Raw genomic sequence first — 20,104 nt, forward strand, 5'->3', positions numbered from 1 at the left:
TGCCCTCCTACTGCACCTCTGCTGTCTTCAACCAGGATCTCAGCGATCACTACCTCATTGCCTGCGTCCGTAATGGGTCCGTGACCACCCCTCATCACTGTTAAATGCTCCCTAAAACACTTCAGCGAGCAGGCCTTTCTAATCAACCTGGTCCGGGTATCCTGGAAGGATATTGACCTCATCCCGTCAGTAGAGGATGCCTGGTTGTTCTTTAAAAGTGCTTTCCTCACCATCTCTTCAACCGATCGCTGCCCGCACGACTAGCATCACTACTCTGGACGGTTCTTGCTTAGAATATGTGGACAACTACAATTACCTAGGTGTCTGGTTAGACTGTAAACTCTCCTTCCAGACTCACATTAAGCATCTCCAATCCAAAATTAAATCTAGAATCGGCTTCCTATTTCACAACAAAGCCTCCTTCACTCATGCTGCCAAACATGCCCTCGTAAAACTGACTATCCTACTGATCCTTGACTTCGGCGATGTCATTAACAAAATAGCCTCCAACACTCTACTCAGCAAATTGGATGTAGTCTATCACAGTGCCATCCTTTTTGTCACTAAAGCCCCATATACTACCCACCACTGAGACCTGTATTTATGTTACATTTATTTAACTAGGCAAGTCAGGTAAGAACAAATTCTTATTTTCAATGACAGCCTAGGAACAGTGGGTTAACTGCCTTGTTGAGGGGCAGAACAATAGATTTTTACCTTGTCAGCTCAGGGATTTGATCTTGCAACCTTTTGTTTTTTTGTCTAACACTCTAACCACTAGGCTACCTGCCGCCCCAAAAGCTCTTGTTGGCTGGCCCTCACTACATATCTGTCGCCAAACCCACTGGCTCCAGTTCATCTATAAGCCTGTGCTAGGTAAAGCCCCGCCTTATCTCAGCTCACTGGTCACCATAGCAAACAACCACCCATAGCACACGCTCCAGCAGGTATAGTTCACTGGTCATCCCCAAAGCCAACACCTCTTTTGTCCGCCTTTCCTTCCAGTTCTCTGCTGCCAATGACTGGAACGGATTGCAAAAGTCACTGAAGCTGGAGACTAATATCTCCCTCACTAACTATAAGCATCAGCTGTCTGAACAGCTTACCGAGCACTGCACCTGTACATATTCTGTCCCTCTCCTCGCCCCTACCTGGGCTCGAACCAGGGACCCTCTGCCCACCTCGTTACCCATCGCTCCACAAAAGCCACAGCCCTTGCAGAGTAAGAGGAACAACTACTTCAAAGTCTCAGAGTGAGTGATGTCACCGTTTGAAGCGCTATTAGCGCGCACCCCGCTAACTAGCTAGCCATTTCACATCGGTTACATACACAGCACATCTGTAAATAGCCCACCCAACTACCCGCATTCCCATATTGTTATTTTTTTTGCTCTTTTTCACCCCAGTATCTCTACTTTCACATCATCATCTGCACATCTATCACTCCAGTGTTATTGACTGTACATTTGTCTATCCCATGTGTAACTCTGTGTTGTTTTTGTCGCACTGCTCTGCTTTATCTTGGCCAGGTCGCAGTTGTAAATGAGAACTTGTTCTCAACTGGCCTACCTGCTTAAATAAAGGTGGAATAAAAATAAAAAATAAATAAAATGTCATCATCATTACTTAAATTAAAAACTCAACAATTCTCAGTTTTATAAATACAATTATTTGTGTGAAACTAAAAGTGAAATACGACTCAGACTCATCCAAACTCTAGCGGTATGGTAGCTCAATGTAGGGCCGTTTCATGCAAGAAACGGAAGTAAAAAAACACAGCTAATTCAAAATCCTCTAACCTAACAGCAGAGCACATTCGACACACCCCACACCCAGATAAAACAATGACATATATTTCACCGGATGTATAAATGTGTAACATCCGTTTGGCAAATTTACTAATCGACGAAAAATGTGATCCCAATAGTTTTCTGTTCCCAAAACTAAAATATGCTACGAACAGAGTGAACTAAGTTTTGTAGACTTTACCCTTTGCCAATTTTTAAAAATGGCATTGTTTAGGAGTGCAAAGGCGAATTGAGTTATTGAAAACGCGCACATCACAGTTGGCGTTTCCCAACGGAAATATGCAAATATCACAGGCACAAAAGCCGTATAGCGCGGCAAAGGTGACCCTATACTAGTCTCATCATTCTACGACAAACACACATCTATTTATATCTAATTGGATTAAAACAAAACTTGTCTGACAACTTAAAGATTTGAAACCACTGTGTTCATCACGAGGGACAAACATTATGTTAGATGACAGCTGAGGTATGTTCACAGGGAGCGTCGTAGTTACCACAGCCACAAAGTCAAAATCCCCGCCTATCTACAATTTATCTTCTTAAAATGTAAAAGGAGACTTTAAACCGTAACTACACTGCTAACCTTATATCTACCCTAACCTTAAATTATGACAAAAAAAAGCAAATATTTGTCTTCATTATTTTTTTACGATATAGCCAATTCTGGCTTTGTGGCTGTGCTATCTAGTGGAAACCCCAAGGGGAGAGACAACGAATTTGATTATTCCACCGGGAAATGAGTTAGATTTTCCCTGACCATTAAATATAAAAATTCTTACAGTAATAATTCAGCTGAAATCTTACAGCATGTTAGTTGTAAAATTGTGAGAATATGTAGATTATCTAAAAACGTGTTAAGCCCTATTTTTCCATTTTTAAATAATAGTTTGTTCATAGCATATGACATGTGAAAATGAAATCTACAACTTACTATTGTTCATACTATTTACTGTTGAGTGTCACAGTATGAGTCATAAAACCCGGAAATTGTTCCAATTGTTCCATCTGGGATGTTATAACTACTTCAAATGTCTGTTTCGTGTAAGAATACCCTGGCATTACGTTTCGATAACCACGCAAATCTCTCTGACAAGGTAACGTTCATCAATAATTAGCATTGCGAAATTTTGAGAGTAAATTGAGGCGCATTTATTGATAAAACTCACCTTGTCCGAGAGAGAATTACACGGCTATTAAAACGTCATGCCAAGGAACACCTACACCAAACACACAATTAATTATACTTTATTTATTCACAATGTGAAAAATTAATGTCGGAAAAAACATTGGAACCATTTCCGTTTTTTTAATGCATAAAATCAAAAAAATAATGAATAGCTAATAAAAAAAAGCACAATCTGAGCTTTCTAACAGTGTAAGGCATTACTAAGTACTGTTCATGGTGTGTGGGTAAATCCATTTGAATTTAATCACTTTTTGACAGCATCACTTTTGATTAAGCAAAATTTTTCAAACATGTTCTCCCATTTAAGAAGTGGTCAAAAAGGGACATCTTAGACCTGAATGCCAAAACCTTCAAAAGATAAAGGTTCTCAAAGTTGACCCATTTGCATACCCCGCCATACCATGACACATGTCTTCATCACTGACTGAAAAAGGTAAACAGTTGAGTTTGATATCATTTAAAAGCGTACAAAGCAGGGTTGTCAAACTATTTTAGAATTTCTTAAAAACAAAATAAAGAAATAGATTTGAATCTTTAACGTCAATTTTGAAAAGAAATTGATTTATTTCTAATTGGGTAAGGTACATCCAGATCCCCAACACCCACAGTCATCTCGGTTTCTGTCTGCAGTCCTGATGTATCTGTAGTGACTTTCAGAGTCAACCTGTTTGTAGTTCATAAAATGCCATGTTTGTAGTCCGTTCCTCTCTAAGGTGTGAATGAGTTCTCCTGTTTGTCATTGATAGAATACCATATTCATAGTCAATGAAAAATGTTTTTCGTTCATAATATGGTGCGTTGTTTGTAAACCATGATATACTGCCATGTTTGTAGTCCATAATATGCTGCCATGTTTGTAGTCCATCCCCCTCTCAAAGGAAGATGTGGAAGATCAGTGACTTGAGGCTCCTACTGTTGGGAATGTTCTGAACGGAGTACTTGATGGCTTTGTAGAACCTAGGACACGTTCCCAGGTGAGAGAGTGGTGAACGTCGCACTGTCCGGCGGTTGTTATGCATTGTCCAGAACCCGATGGAGTAACGGGATAACACCTCGATGCTGACGGTGTGTTGCCCGGGCGACCACTGGGTCAGTCTGACGACTGTAACCATGGAGCCAAAGCCGCAGGAGTGACAAGTCACGCCACGAAACACAGACTCCTCGGGACATAGTGACACGCCTCTCTCCCACGATATACCTCCATCCTCCCCCCCTTCTCCCATGTCACCTAGGTTACACAGGGCCACAAGACACACACCCTCCAGAGCCTGGTTGCTTTTAAAACCCAGCAGGATTCCAACCAGCCTAGGGACCGCGCCCAAACGCAACAACTGCTCCTGTTGACACCCTGAGAGAGAGAGAAATATGTGTAAGAATGGTTAGGTTAAGGGCTTAGACTTGAAGCGTTAGATATAAGGCTGTGGTCGAGGGTTAGGGGTCAGAGGTTAGCGATGACTCACGGCTCTCGTAGCAGATACGAGCGATAGCGCGGCCAGCGTGTATCAGCAGCTCCTGATCCCTGGAGACCAGCACAGACAGCAGAGCAGATGACACCCCTGTCTCCCCACACCTCTCCCTGATCACCGCTGATGGAGAAAGAAGCAGTGAATGACAACCATGAGAGGCAGAGAGAGAGAGGCAGAGAGAGAGAGAGAGAGAGACTTACTTTCTCTGGCCAGTTCTGACACCAGTTTAGCAGTCATTAAAGTAAGCGGTCCTCTCCTCCTAAGGGCTTGAGCCAGAGTAGGTAATACACCACTCACTGCCACCTGTTCCGCAGCCCCACGCTCTACACACCACACACACAAAGAGAGATGAAATGCACAGCATCATATTAACAAGCGCAATATACACTATTTACTGTATTCTCCCTCCATTTACCTACAAGCCATCCAGGCATGCATGTGAATACTGTGTGTGCGTGACTGTGTGAGTGTAACCGATGTGAAATGGCTAGCTAGTTAGCGGGGTTCGCGCTAATAGCGTTTCAATTGGTGACGTCACTCGCTCTGAGACCTTGAAGTAGTTGTTCCCCTTGCTCTGCAAGGGACGAGGCTTTTGTGGAGCGATGGGTAAGGATGCTTCGAGGGTGGCTGGTTCGAGCCCAGGTAGAAGCGAGGAGAGGGACGGAAGCTAAACTGTTTCATGAATAATGTGTGTGCCATGTAAACTCAACAAAAAAAGAAACATGCCCTTTTCAGGACCCTGTCTTTCAAAGATCATTTGTAAAAATCCAAATAACTTCACAGATCTTCATTGTAAAGGGTTTAAACACTGTTTCCCATGCTTGTTCAATGAACCATAAACAATTAATGAACATGCACTTCTGGAACGGTCAGGAGATGCACTGCAGTACTTAATGCAGCTGGTGGCCACACCAGATACGGACTGTTACTTTTGACCCCACCTTTGTTCAGGGACACATTATTCCATTTCTGTTAGTCACATGTCGGTGGAACTTGTTCAGTTTATGTCTCAGTTGTTGAATCTTGTTAAGTTCATACAAATATGAACACATGTTAAGTTTGCTGAAAAAAATCTGCAGTTGACAGTGAGAGGACCTTTCTTTTTTCGCTGAGTTTATGTACATTGTGTATGGTTTGTTTACGTGTGTGTGAGTTTAATCCAGGCAGGTTAATCAACCCTGTGACCTTTTCGCCTCTCCCTCCCATTTCGTCTCTCTTTCTCCCTCCCTCCCTCTCTCAGACACAAACGGCTTAGCGACTGTTTATTCCAATTGGTCACGCATCCAACTCTCCCGCTCTCAACCCCTTCCTTCCTTCTCTCTCTTGTTCCTCACTTGTTACCACAAATTTCTCTTCTTTAAATGTGATTTTAAACCTAACCTTAACCCTAAACTGAAAAACACACTGCTAACCCTAACCTAAAATAAAACCAAAAAGCTAATTTTGGTGTTCATGAATTTCTACGATATTTGGACTTTGTGGCTGTGGCAACTAATGGAAACCCCTCCCTCCCATCTTGTTTAACAATAGCTTGGCTACTGTACATAATATACTTTTGGAGAATAGACTAAATCGAAGTTCTCCCTTGAAAGAAAGGCCACCTTTTTGTGTCATTTTTGGTTTCGTTGGCAGGTAATGTCCTCTTTGCTGTGGTCAGAGGTGTGTGTGTGACTCACGTTTTTCCTGTATGACAGTAAGTACTGTTTCCAGGTGAGGTCGGAGTTCATCCTCGATGAGATCAGTGCTGACCACAATGGCATCTAATGCATTAGTGAGAGGGTCTGAGAGGATGAGAGAGAGATGCTTGAATATGAATACTTCCTGTACCAGTTTGCTTGTTACGATCTCCCTATAACCATAGTACAGCATTGGTTAATACGTTTGGCTGGGAGACCTGGGGTCAAGACCCTTCAATATGAACCCTGGCACAGTAAAATTATGGTGAGCTCTGGCATCGTTTTCATCCCACTTCAAGTACCGATTTGAAATGAATAACATTGTACCACATATACATGACAGCGCTATAGACACCACAAGCAAACGTAGCAGACATGAGTCGGCCTCGTGATGAGGTACCCCTGTCCGTGAACCAAGTCAGTTTCACCTTCAGCCCAGGAGGGAATTACCTATTGGTTTAACGGTCAAGACGTTGGTTTCTCCCATTGGGGACACGGGTTCAGATCCCAGCCTGTGACACATACAACACGTACCCTACAGAGTAGTGTAAACCTAAGTGACCATGTCAGTATATACTTAATATATAAGGCACGAGGGTTGTGGCATAAGGCATAAGGCCACGGCTAAGTGTCACTCCGCTTTTCGTTGTGCAACAGCTCTTAGCCGTGGTATATTGGCAAAATACCACAAAACCCCGAGGTGTCACTGGTTACCAACGTAATTTAGCGGTAAAACAAATAAACGTTTAGTCATACCCGTGCTATATACCACGCCTGTCAGCCAATCAGCAGGGCTCGAACCACCCAGTTTATAATGTACTGATATAGAAGTGTAAGGTACATAGCAACAGCAGCTGTGTCAGGTCGCATAGTAATCCCCTCTCCTGTGGCGCGCTGTACACACTGGTGCCATGCTAGTGTTCATATCAAATGAAGCAATATCCGTGGTGTAATGCTCAGTGCTCAATAGTATGTTTAGGTAGGTGTGTGGCTCAGTCCAACACAGCGTAGTGTCTATCTTCACACAACAAACTTTTTTTTAAAAACGCAATTCTACTCAACACTCACCTTTGGGTACCACTGGCAGTAGTCGACCGGAGTCACTGGTCGGCCGCAGTCTATCCATGTGTGTATTGTGGGTGTGTATGCGTGCATATGTGTCAGTATAGACTCCCATCCGGCCTTTTTGTTGCAGTTGTTTCTCAAATCGTCTGTCAGCCAGACAATGTTCTCTACACACTTCTGCACTCCCCTCCTTTCTTATCCGTATCTCTTCGCCAGCTTTCTGGAACATCTGTCTGTTGCTGTTTCAGACACCGTCTTATCCTTTCTTTCTACCTCGTCTCTCTTCCCTCCTCTATGGTACACTCAGCAAGCCCCGAATCCATTTATTTCCTTCTTGCGTTTTATGTTACATATTCCGTACTCCCGCTCTTTCAGGCGTTTTTCTTTCTCTCCCTCCCTCCCTCCTCCTCTACACTAATACAGAGTAAATCCTAATTCCCTGCCAAGCTGCTCTCCCTCGGTTCCTCCCTCCCTTTCACCCGCTGTGTTGGCAGACAATTCATTACCACAGTAAAAATATCCATATAACCTAGCGGTCATACAGTGACATGGTTCCAATCGTTTTCTACCCTTCATTCTTCTATGGGATTTTAGAAACACTTAAAATTCCTTTTATCAAGGTGACTTTTATCAATATATTTGCCTGTATTTCATCAAATGAAATGCTGATTAGCTGTTAATGTGGCTATCATAAAGAACTACGAATGCCATGATGATTTGGACGAGGCTGCCAAATCTCGGCAAAATTAAGAATCTCTGGATTAACTATCTAAAGTTAGCTAAATGTTGTAATCAATACATTGGCAACATTTCTTTAAATTAACAATTCTGAACCGTCTTGGGCAAGTTCTGAATTGACATAATACCTGTTAGCAAAGGTGTCAGCACAGGTGTCAGCTAGAGATGACATGAAGGACCTTGCAGGGATTTATAGTCTTGCATGATGTCTACTTTGATGTTAATTAGCACTTTCGAATCAGAGCTGAATATATTGATAAAAGTCAACCTTGTCCAAAAGAGATTTGCATGGTTATCAAAACGCCACGCCAGAGTAAGCCTACATGAAACACAGCCCTTATTCTAGGCGTTTCTAAAATCCCCTTTGGGAAAAACGAATGGTGGAAAAAGGATTGGAACCATTTCCCTGTTTGACCGCCAGTTTGATGGGGCTTTATAGGCCCTTGGCTTGTTGGTTGACTTGACCGATTTACATTCGGCTGAATGAGCAAGGTGTTTTGCTAATCCTTGTACGTGAGGATTTCTTACTGGGTAGTTCTTTAGAATGCAGGATGATTTGTAGATCAGTGGTTCTGCACAGCACCTTGCTCAAACCATTTAAAATGTCCTTATTGTTTTGTGTTTTGAAAAAAAGGTTAAGGCTAATAATGCTCTGATCATTGTCTGATCGCTCCCAACCCATAAGAATCCCCACCCAGTTTACGTTAAAATGGTGGAAACACTCTACGGGCGATTAACTCCCCCCTACTGCAAGCAGTGAGGACAGCAGGAAAGAGTGATCTATGATCCTGCCTGTCCAGATGGGAGGAAGGCTCATCTCAGGGGTTAAATACTTTTCAGATTTCTGCAGCATCTGTTTATCTAACTTGAGGTTTAGCCTCTATAGTCCAATGAGTGTGTGTTTGATACAGCCAGAGGCTGACTGTTAGTTTTATGGTTACTATCTGGTTGTCTTTAGTTTATAGATATTAAACATTCCACATTTTCTTTAGATGTACATGGTTTTTTTCCCCGATGAGGTGAACAAGCAATTAACCCTCCCAATTTGACTTTTGCTGTTCTAAAATGGATGTACAGCCTTGGAACAGCTATGATTGCAGCTTAGGCTCGCAGGCAGTTTTTGGCCTAGCATGCTGTTGGATTTGTTGATTTTAAGTGTGTAATAAGCCCAACCTTTCTAACCACCAAGAGGATAATCTAGCTAATTAGACAGGCATGTCAGTCTGTTAGCGCTTCATCAAACGCAGAACCAGATTGTCTTAGTTTCAATCTCAAGCCTGTTGTTAAGCACAATAACCTGTTCATGGTTGGAATTAAACACATGCTAAATCGGACATAGGAAAGTCTGAAATTTGGTTGAACGCGGCACGTGTATAACTACAATCAAGTGGGACATTACTGAGTTTCCTAGTTCGGACTAGCACGCGAACGAGGCAAGTCAGAGACATATTCAAGTCTTGTGTGGGAGCAACGTTTTTATTTATAATTGTAAACAAAACAGAAGTAACCAAGAGCTAAAAAGTATAAAGACATGTCTATGTGAAACTAAACATTTACCAAACCACATCCATTTACAGAGTAGAAAGTCTGCACTAGGCTCTACACATATATTCTGCCTCAATGGCAAGGTTCATGCTAAAATGGGTTATATCTATCTAGTCCGCCATCTCTCTCTACGTGTGAGGCAGAGCTGCTCGCTTCCTAAAATCTCTCTGAATTTACTATAACACCCAACCGCCAGTGAGTGAGATAGAGACATCAACTAGAGACATCAACGAGCTTCAGCAACTCTATAGAAAAGGATTCTCAAACCCCACTGCATGTGCAGGATTTTGGTCCATCCCTGCTCTAACACCCCTGATTCTACTAATTGTCTGTTCATCAAGACCTTGATTATCTGAATCAAGTGTTAGCAGTAGCTCTTCAGGACCAGAGTAGGAGAACCCTGATCTAGGCATGGCTCTCTCAACACAAAGGAATCACCATGCTTTGGAAAATTACAACTTTAATATATAAAGTTGTCCCAATAGTCCATATTACAGTAATTTACAATTTAGTCAATGTGTTCTTATATCCTTCTTCCATTTCTCTGTCCTCACATCACTGAGTGCTCAGTCCACTTCCAAAATCAACACTTGGCCCCTATACCCCCTAGGTATAATAATGGCATCGGAGGGGATGGCTGCCGTTTTACGGGCTCCTAACCAATTGTGCTATTTTGTGGGGGTTTTTCACATTGTAACTTGTTTTGTACATAACGTTGCTGCTACTGTCTCTTATGACCGAAAAGAGCTTCTCGAAATCAGAAAAGCAATTACTCACCTCGAACTGGACAAAGATATTTTCTTTAATGAGTCCGAAGTGAAGGATATACTGCTTCTCCGAGACCAGGCCCAAATCCCTGTCATTCGCGTGAAGAAAAGACGGAAATATAGGGGGTGGAGATCGGTTCTATTGGCCAACGTTCAATCACTGAAAAATAAACTGGATTATCTCCGTTCAAGACTGTCCTACCAACGGGACATTAAAAACGAAATATCTTATGTTTCACTGAGTCGTTGCTGAACGACGACACGGATAATATACATTTGGCTGAGTTTTCTGTGCATTAGCAGGACAGAACAGCTACGTCTGGTAAGACGAGGGGTGGGGGTGTCTATTTGTCAATAACAGCTGGTGTGCGATGCCTAATATTAAGGAAGTCCGGGGTATTGCTTGCCTGAGGTAGAGCACCTCATGAGAAGCTGTAGACCATACTATTTACCAAGAGAGTTGATCTATATTTTTTGTAGCAGTCTATTTACCACCACAAACCGATGCTGGCACTAAGACTGCACTCACCGAGCTGTATAAGGTCTAAGCAAACAAGAAAATGCTCATCCAGAAGAGGCGTTCCTAATGGCCAGAGACTTTAATGCAGGCAAATTTAAAACTGCTTAACCTCATTTTACCTCACCTAATTTCTACCAGCATGTCACATGTGCAACCAGTGGGAAAAAAATATTCTTGACCAACTTTACTCCACACAAAGAGATGCATACAAAGCTCTCCCTCGCCCTCCATTTGGCAAATCTCACCATAATTCTATCCTCTTGATTCCTGCTTACAAGCAAAAACTAAAGCAGGAATTACCAGTGACTCAATCAATACAGAAGTGGTCAGATGACGCGCCACAGGACTGTTTTGCTAGCACAGACTGGAATATGTTCGGGGATTCATCCAATGGCATTGAGGAGTATACCATCTCAGTGACTGGCTTCATCAATAAGTGCATCGACGACATCGTCCTCACAGTGACCATACGTACATAACCCAACCAGAAGCCATGGATTACAGGCAACATCCGCACCGAGCTAAAGGCTAGAGCTGCTGCTTTTAAGGAGCGGGACACTTATAAGAAATCCTGCTATGCCATCAGACAAATGATTAAAAATAGGCAAAGCGTCAATACAGGACTAAGAATGAATCCTACTACACCGGCTCTGACGCTCGTCGGCTGTAGCAGGGCTTGCAAACTATCACGGACTACAAAGGGAAACCCAGCCACGAACTGCCCAGTGACGCGAGCCTACAAGACGAGCTAAATGCCTTTTATTTGGTCATTAGTATTTTATTAGGATCCCCATTAGCTGTTGCAAAAGCAGCAGCTACTCTTCCTGGGGTCCAACATGAAACATAATACAGAATGACATAATACAGAACATCAATAGAAAACAGCAGCTCAAGGACAGAACTACATACACATTTTTTAAAGGCACACGTAGCCTACATATCAATACATACACACAAACTATCTAGGTCAAATAGGGGAGAGGCGTTGTGCCGCAAGGTGTTGCTTTATCTGGTTTTTGAAATCAGGTTTGCTGTTTATTTGAGCAATATAAGATGGAAGGAAGTTCCATGCAATAAGGGCTCTATAATATTGGATGTTTTCTTGAATTTGTTCTGGATTTGGGGACTGTGAAAAGACCTCTGGTCGCATGTCTGGTGGGATAAGTGTGTGTGTCAGAGCGATGTGTAAGTTGACAATGCAAACAATTTGGGATTTCAACACATTAATGTTTCTTATAAAAATAAGAAGTGATGCAGTCAGTCTCTCCTCAACTCTTAACCAAGAGAGACTGGCATGCATAGTATTTCAGCCCTCTAAATACAATTAAGAGCAAAACGTGCCACTCTGTTCTGGGCCTGCCGAAGCTTAACTAGGTCTTTTCTTGCAGCACTGACCACGACAGGACAATAATCAAGATTACACAAAACTAGAGCCTGCAGAACTTGCTTTTTGGAGTGTGGTGTCATAAAAGCAGAGCATCTCTTTATTGCGGCTAGACCTCTCCCCATCTTTACAACCATTGAATCTATATTTTTTGACCATGACAGTTTACAATCTAAGGTAACGGCAAATAATTTAGTCTCCTAAACTTGTTCAACATCCACACCATTCATTACCAGATTCAGCTGAGGTCTAGCACTTAAGGAATTATTTGTACCAAATACAATGCTCTTAGTTTTAGAGATGTTCAGGACCAGTTTATTACTGGCCACCCATTACAAAACATACTGCAACTCTTTGTTAATGGTTTCAGTGACTTCATTAGCTGTGGTTGCTGATGCGCATACAGTTGAATCATCAGCATACATGGACACACATGCTTTGTTTAATGCCAGTGGCAGGTCATTGGTAAAAATAGAAAAGAGTGGAGGGCCTAGAGAGCTGCCCTGCGGTACACCACATGCTCGCTTCGAGGCAAGCAACACTGAAGCATGCATGAGAGCACCAGCTGTTCCAGACGACTGTGTGATCACACTCTCCGTAGCCGATGTGAGCAAGATCTTTAAGACAGGACAACATTCACATATTACCAGGACGTGTACTCAGAGTATGCGCGGACCAACTGGCAAGTGTTTTCACTGACAATTTCAACCTCTCCCTGACCAAGTCTGTAATACCTGCATGTTTCAAGCAGACCAGCATAGTCCCGGTGTCGAAGAAAGCAAAGGTAACCTGCCTAAATGACTACTGCCCTGTAGCACTCACGTCGGTAGCCATGAAGTGCTTGGAAAGTCTGGTCGGCTCACATCAACACCATAATCCTGTAAACCCTAGATCCACTCCAATTCGCATACCACCCCAACAGATCCACAGATGACGCAATCTCAATAGCACTCCACACTGCCGTTTCCCACCTGAACAAAATTAACTCCTGTGAGAATGCTGTTCATTGACTACAGCTCAGCGTTCAACACCATAGTGCCCACAAAGCTCATCACTAAGCTGAGGACCCTGGGACTAAACACCTCCCTCTGCAACTGGATCCTGGACAACAACACATTACCACACTGATCCTCAACACGGGGTGCATGCTCAGTCCCTCCTGTACTCCCTGTTCACCCACGACTGCGTGACCAAGCACGATTCCAACACTATCATTAAGTTTGCTGACGACACAACATTGGTAGGCCTGACCACCGACAACGATGAGACAGCCTATAGGTAGATCAGATACCTGGCAGTGTGGTGCCAGGACAACAACCTCTACTTCAACATGATCAAGACAAAAAGGAGCGGATCGTGGACTACAGGAAAATAATGGCCGAACACACCCCCATTCACATCGACAGGGCCGTAGTGGAGCGGGTCGAGAGTTTGAAGTCCCTTGGTGTCTACATCACTGGCAAACTATCATGGTCCAAACACACCAAGATAGTCGTGAAGAGGGCACAACAACACCTTTTCCCCCTCAGGAGACTGAAAATACTTGGCATGGGTCCCATTATCCTCAAAAAGTCCTAGAGCTGCACCATCGAGAGCATCCTGACCGGTTGCATCACCGCCTGGCATGGCAACTGCTTGGCATCCAACCGTAAGGCGCTACAGAGGGTAGTATGTACGGCTCCGTAACAGCTTCTACCCCAAGCAATAAGACTGCTGACCAATTAACCAAATGACCAACCGGACTATTTACATTGACCCCCCCCCCTCAACTAACCTGTACCCCCGCACATTGACCCGTATATAGCATTGTTATTGTTACATTTCATTTTTTTGTTTATTTTGTAAATATTTTCTTAACTCTTTCTTGAACTGCATTGTTGGTTAAGGGCCTGTAAGTAAGCATTTCAAGGTAAGGTCTACTACACCTGTTGTATTCGGCGCATGTGACAAATCAAATTTGATTTGCTATACCTATCCAATTGCTTTCACCTATCCAATCCCCTCATATCTAGGCCTACACAAGTGTAGGAACCAGAAACTGTTTCTGGAACGAGGCTATGTTTCTGTTGGCGCAACTGTTGGGGTTTCCTTTCTGCTGGAGTTTGCAGCTACACATTCTGTAACTTTTCAATTCGTTTGTGTACATCCAGTTGCTGAGTTTCCTTCTGTGTTGCCAGGAGTTCTCTTTTTGGCCATCTTTGCATTCCCCTCTTCCTCGGTATCCGTGGCAACGTGTGGGGAGGGGTTTAGCTTAACCTTCTTACCCCTCCCCTTCTCCTGAGCCGCTTCCTGTTTCCTGTCTGAGGCCCCTGAAGCGGCTCTCTTCCTGTAAGATCCCCTGGGGCCACGCTGGACGCCTCGACCCTTCTGATGTTTCAGTGGTTCCTTAAGGAGCTGGGTGTCTGTCTGGGTCTCGTTCTGGGTCTCTTGGCAGCACCGCAGGGGCTTGTTGTGGGGCTGGGCTATCACATAGAGACGTTTCAAGGGGGGTTGGGAGGCGAATGGGCCCAGGGGCGTCGGATTGGTGATAACAGGGGGGGTGACGAGGGACACGGATGTCTGAAGGGCCGGAGAAGGCCTAATTTTGACAGCCGTCCTAGTGGGAGTTTGGTGTGAAGGCATGGTGTTCACTAGACAGGCGATTAGCTGCACCTGGTAGTCAATGAGGGTAGAGATGATGTCGAAGGTGGCGTCCATCACGCCCGTGCTCATACCGTGGGTCACGTTGTCCATCAGACGACTGTTAGCTGGGTCCCTGAAACACAGTCTCATCTCCTCTAGCTGGGCTCTGAGAGGGGTGGGGGAGGAGTGAGGGGACTAATTAACAAACTGACAAATAGGAAAAGATTAAACGATGACAGTTACATCATTTTCCTATCTTTGGGACATATTCAGAAGTTAAGATGCTTTGAAATACCAGTAGTAACTGGCATTGATGAATGGATAACCTTGGACCCAACAAAGTATACGTCTATGAGAGCTTACTTGGTATCGATGATCTTGGACCAGTGCTGCACAGGGTTAGTCTCCTCTATGAGCTGCTCGGCCATATTGGTGAAGTTGAGGTGTTTGATAGCTAGGGACTTCATGTCACTACACAGCATTGTGGTGTCACCTGAAGGAACATACACACGTTACAGAAGTTGAGGTAATCGCTTTAGGTAGCTAGGGACATGCCACTACCCAGCGTTCTTGTGTCACCTGGAGAAAATCTCTCTCTCCCTCTCTTACCCTCGGTGAGCCTGGAGAAGGCACTGGTGATATAGGCAGGGATCTCGATGGGGGGGATTCCAGCCTTAATCAGGTTTTTCACCAATCTGTTCTTGCTGTCTTGGTCTGCAGGGTTCTTCCCAGTGTACATCAGCAACGTTCTCACTGACATCTTCTCTGGCGCACCCATCCTCCTCAGCACCTATCAATCAATGGGTAAATATCAATCATTTCAATGACCATTGAACAGTCCCAGATCCCAAAGTGTACCTTTAATTTAAATGAAAACAATATATACTGAACAAAAATATAAAACACAACATGTAAAGTGTTGGTCCCATATTTCATGAGCTGAAATAAAAGATCCCAGAAATGTTCCATACGCACAAAAAGCTCATTTCTCTCAAATGTTGTGCACAAATTTCTCCTTTGCCAAGATAATCTATCCACCTGACAGGTGTGGCATATCAAGAAACTGATTAAACAGTATGATCATTACACAGGTGCGCCTTGTGCTGGGGACAACAAAAAGGCCACTCTAAAATGTGCAGTTTTGTCGCACAATACCACAGATATCTCAAGTTTTGAGGGAGCGTGCAATTGGCATGTTGACTGCAGGAATGTCCACCAGAGCTGTTGCACTGAGAATTTAATGTTAATTTCTCTACCATACGCTGCCTCCAATACCGTTTTAGAGAATTTGGCAGTACGTCCAACCGGCCTCACAACCGTAGACCACATGTGGAGCCCAGGACCTCCACATCCGGCTTCTTCACCTGCAGGATCGTCTGAGACCAGCCACCAGGTCAGCTGATGAAACTGAGGATTATTTATGTATGTAATAAAGCCCTTTTGTGTGGAAAATCCTATTCTGATTGGCTGGGCCTAGCTCCCCAGTGGGTGGACCTATGCCCTCCCAGGCCCATCCATGGCTGAGCCCCTGCCCAGTCATGTGAAATCCATAGATTAGGGCCTAATCAATTTATTTCAATGGACTGATTTCCTTACATGAACTGTAACTTTATAAAAACTTTTTTTGCCCTTTTTCTCCCCAATTTCGTAATATCCAATTGGTAGTTGCAGTCTTGTCCCATCGCTGCAACTCTCATATGGACTTGGAAGAGGCGAAGGTCCAGAGTCATGTCTCCTCTGAAACACGACCCTGCCAAGCCACACTGCTTCTTGACACAATACTCACTTAACCTGGAAGCCAGGAAACACCGTACAACTGCCGACTGTGTCAGCGTGCATGCGCCTGGCCTGCTACAGGAGTCGCTAGAGCGCAGGCCAGACCCTCCCCTAACCCGGACAACGCTGGGCCAATTGTGTGCCAACTTATGGGTCTCCCGGTTGCGGCCGGCTGCAACACAGCCCGGAATCGAACCCGGTCTGTAGTGACGCCTTAAGCACGGCGCTGCAGTGCCTTAGACCACTGCACCATTTGGGAGGCCTAAGTCGTTCAAATTGTTGCATGTTGCGTTTATATTTTTGTTCAGTACATGATATTTACTATTACCTCTTCTTTGTGGACCAGGTATGGCTGCGGTGCAGGTCTCACATCTCCGTGTTGCAGCATAGAGACCACCTCTGCCACGACAGTAGGGGTCTGAGTCTGGGCATCAGCCTTGGTTGGGGCTGCATCCCTGGCTGTCAGAGACTTGGGTTGGAAGTGAACCATCTTCCTAGTCTGCCTTGGAGCATTAGGAGGGTCTGTTCTCCCTACTGCAGGCTGGACTTGGGCTTTGACACTGGCTACAATCTGGGATTGAACTGTGATCCCAGTTGGAGTCTTGATCTGGGAATGTCTTGGCACTATTTTCCCAGCTATAGTTTGGGGTTTAATTGTGATCCTGGCTGTAGTTTGGGGTTGAGTCGTGATCCTGGCTGTAGTTTGGGGTTGGGTCCTGACCCCAGCAGCATTCTGGGGCTGAGCTAGTACATAGATCTGTTTCCTAGTGCCTGGTACCTGGGTTTGCGTCGAGCCCCCAGCAGAGAAAGGTTGGGATACAATAAAGATGCGTTTTGTGGATGGGACTGGAGTCCGGGTTCGGGTTGCATCTGTAGTGGGAGTCCGAATCTGGATTTGTGGCTCTTTAGGAGCCCGCCGGGGCATGGGTACTACGTAGATGCGCTTCTTGGGGACACCGACTGATGTTTGAGATTGGGTTACGACCACAACTGGAGTCGAGGCCTGGGAAGTCCCTGGCAGTTTGGAGGGAAGTAAAAGCATTTAAATCCACAGTAACTGTGTTGTTTTCTGACATGTACTTTGCAATTTGATACGTTTGTTAACGTGTATTCAGCCAGCACCTCCAAGTTCATGCTAAATGATCTGTCTTTTCTCTAGTCACAAAAATACAAGCCGAGAGAACCATATACCTACCGGCTCTCTAAAAAAGTTGGGTTAACAATTATTCCCTGTGGACATTTGTATATTTTGAGTGGTTGAAGGACTAACCGCTCAGACAACTGGTAGAGTAAGTTCAAATGTAATTTTATTCAACATTTTGGCTTCTAAGGAAAACTTTGACAATTTTGCAGGGAGAAGTTTCAGACTTTACATCAAGCATTGGTATAAAAGTCTGATTGTTATGGCAACCTTAAATTCAGGCTTCAGACAATGTACATACCTGCATATCTCTCTGCCTTCTTGGACAGATGGATCATATCCTTCCCCTCGGGGGTTCTGTTCCCTGCAATTCAATTAGAGAAGTCCTTAGTCACCAGCAAAGCAGGGTTTCTTATCAATCCTGGTCTTGGAGATGTGTACACATTTCATTATTGTCCAGTACGAACACATTAAATCAGCCAATCAAGGACTGGATAATTAGTTGATACTAGTTTGTCAGGTCAGGTGTGTTATTGGCAGTGCACAGCTAAAATGTAAATGTGCAACCCTTGTGGGTTCCGAGAACGATGGAAGCGTTGCAAGTCAATGCACACACCGAATCACCACCTTCCCTCCCACACACTCCCCTGCCGCATTCAAAACAACTGGGAACTCTGAAATCCCAGACTTACGAGCGTTCAAAACAACTGGGAACTCTGAAATCCCAGACTTACGAGCGTTCAAAACAACTGGGAACTCTGAAATCCCAGACTTACGAGCGTTCAAAACAACTGGGAACTGTGGGGGGGAATGAGCTCTGACTGGTGAAATTGTTTTTGAACAGTCTCCCAAGTCAGAAACTCTGGCATCTTTCTAGAACTGACTTTCCGACCTGAAGATGACTGACCTCATTTTTTCCAAGTTCACGTGCCGCGTTCAAAACAACTCCATGTCAAATCATGAAGTCTGATCTTCAGGTCAGAAAGTCAGCTCTCCAGAAAAAGGCCAGAGCTCCCGAGTTTGAATTCTGAGTAGGATGACCGTTCAAATCAAATTTTCCCAGTCAAAGCCAGTTTTGTTTTTAGTTCCCAGTTGTTTTGAAAGCACTGAAGTCTGAGATTTCCCAGTTCCCAGTTGTTTTGAACGCGGCAACAGTTGTCTTGAAAGCGCCATCCTTTTATTTCTCCTCCTGCTGTCTGTGACAGTCCAGACATATCAAAGATTTTTATAACTAACCCAAGATAGACCACAGCCTGTCGTTTCCAATGAGAGCAAATTAATCATAGTAGGTAGAACAAGCAAGGGGGTGGGCAGACCCAAGCATTAGCCAGTGAGATCCGTTATGGAACGCCTACCCTGTGACCCTGTACCCCGCACTTTTTTTTTTTTTTACTTTGGTAAAGTCTACAAAACTTTGTCAACTCTGTTCGTAACAGATTTGAGTTTTGGGAACAGAAAACTGTAATGATATCTAATGTTTAATTGATGAGAAAATTATCTGAATGTCAGCCAAAATCCATCTCACTCCATCTCCTCCCACTGCCGGCCACTAGGCTTCCTTTCATCACCATGTGGAAACGCCAACCGGATGCTTAAGATTTATACATCCGGTGAAACATCTGGATCATTGTTCAAGCTGTGATATCATCATCATCATCATCATCATACCCAACCAGCTAGCTAATTAGCTGCAACATCATGCTGATAGGCAATAACTAGCGTACAGCTAACACATAAATGCATGCATTTGAAATGCAAACAGTCACAAACTCGTTCATTTTCAGACTGGCTAGCAAAAGCAAACATCACAAACTAGCTATCGCTTGTTAGCTAGCTAGTTAGCTACTTTGCTAGTACAACAGTTAGCTAACATTACAGTCTGTGTTTACTAGTTAACAAACACCTTGTGAAATGTATATAGTTACGTTAATATTTACTAATTAATATCCATGCACTCCCAATCGCTAGTGTGTTTATGCGAGGGTGAAATAATTTAGCAAGCTACCTGAGGGCTCCATGTTGATGATGCGCTATAAGATAACGCTGATGTGCGGCCAAAAATATCTGCCGTCTGATTGGTTTGACGCTGAAAATAATAGTGCACAGTGATTGGCTTGAATCTACAACGACCCAATAATATCTCTGCAAAGTGAATATAAATGTCCTGTTCAAAACAACTTCCAACTCCGGAACTCGGAAATCTCTGACTTTGAAAAAACTTCGGAAATGTACATATTACATCGACTAACCGGTGCCCCCCGCACATTGACTCTGTACCGGTAACCCCTGTAGATAGCCTCGCTTTAATTATTTGTTACTTTTATTTATATATATATTTTTAAACTGTATTGTTGGTTAATTAAGGGCTTGTATAAGCATTTCAGTGTAAGGTTTGTTTGTATTCAGC

At 43.8% G+C, this 20,104-nt stretch overlaps 2 protein-coding genes across 2 annotated transcripts; both read right to left on the reverse strand.

Annotated features, from left to right (window-relative positions):
* Nucleotides 1–1,727: 1,727 nt before the first annotated feature.
* si:dkey-21e13.3 (uncharacterized protein LOC100150043 homolog) lies at nucleotides 1,728–7,583 on the reverse strand. The gene is made up of 5 exons (XM_029628710.2): nucleotides 7,208–7,583; nucleotides 6,140–6,244; nucleotides 4,664–4,786; nucleotides 4,458–4,583; nucleotides 1,728–4,345 (listed from the first exon to the last, which is right to left on the reverse strand). Exons 1-5 carry the CDS (start codon nucleotides 7,431–7,433, stop codon nucleotides 3,870–3,872), a joined length of 1,056 nt encoding a protein of 351 aa, XP_029484570.1. The 5' UTR covers nucleotides 7,434–7,583; the 3' UTR covers nucleotides 1,728–3,869.
* Nucleotides 7,584–9,399: 1,816 nt separating this feature from the next.
* Nucleotides 9,400–19,767, reverse strand: LOC115106153 (uncharacterized). The gene is made up of 6 exons (XM_029628711.2): nucleotides 19,703–19,767; nucleotides 17,999–18,061; nucleotides 16,885–17,570; nucleotides 15,390–15,570; nucleotides 15,144–15,273; nucleotides 9,400–14,946 (listed from the first exon to the last, which is right to left on the reverse strand). Exons 1-6 carry the CDS (start codon nucleotides 19,713–19,715, stop codon nucleotides 14,286–14,288), a joined length of 1,734 nt encoding a protein of 577 aa, XP_029484571.2. The 5' UTR covers nucleotides 19,716–19,767; the 3' UTR covers nucleotides 9,400–14,285.
* Nucleotides 19,768–20,104: the final 337 nt, after the last annotated feature.

The sequence above is a fragment of the Oncorhynchus nerka genome, linkage group LG23 (genome assembly GCF_034236695.1).
Source record: "Oncorhynchus nerka isolate Pitt River linkage group LG23, Oner_Uvic_2.0, whole genome shotgun sequence".
NCBI classification, from domain to species: domain Eukaryota; kingdom Metazoa; phylum Chordata; class Actinopteri; order Salmoniformes; family Salmonidae; genus Oncorhynchus; species Oncorhynchus nerka.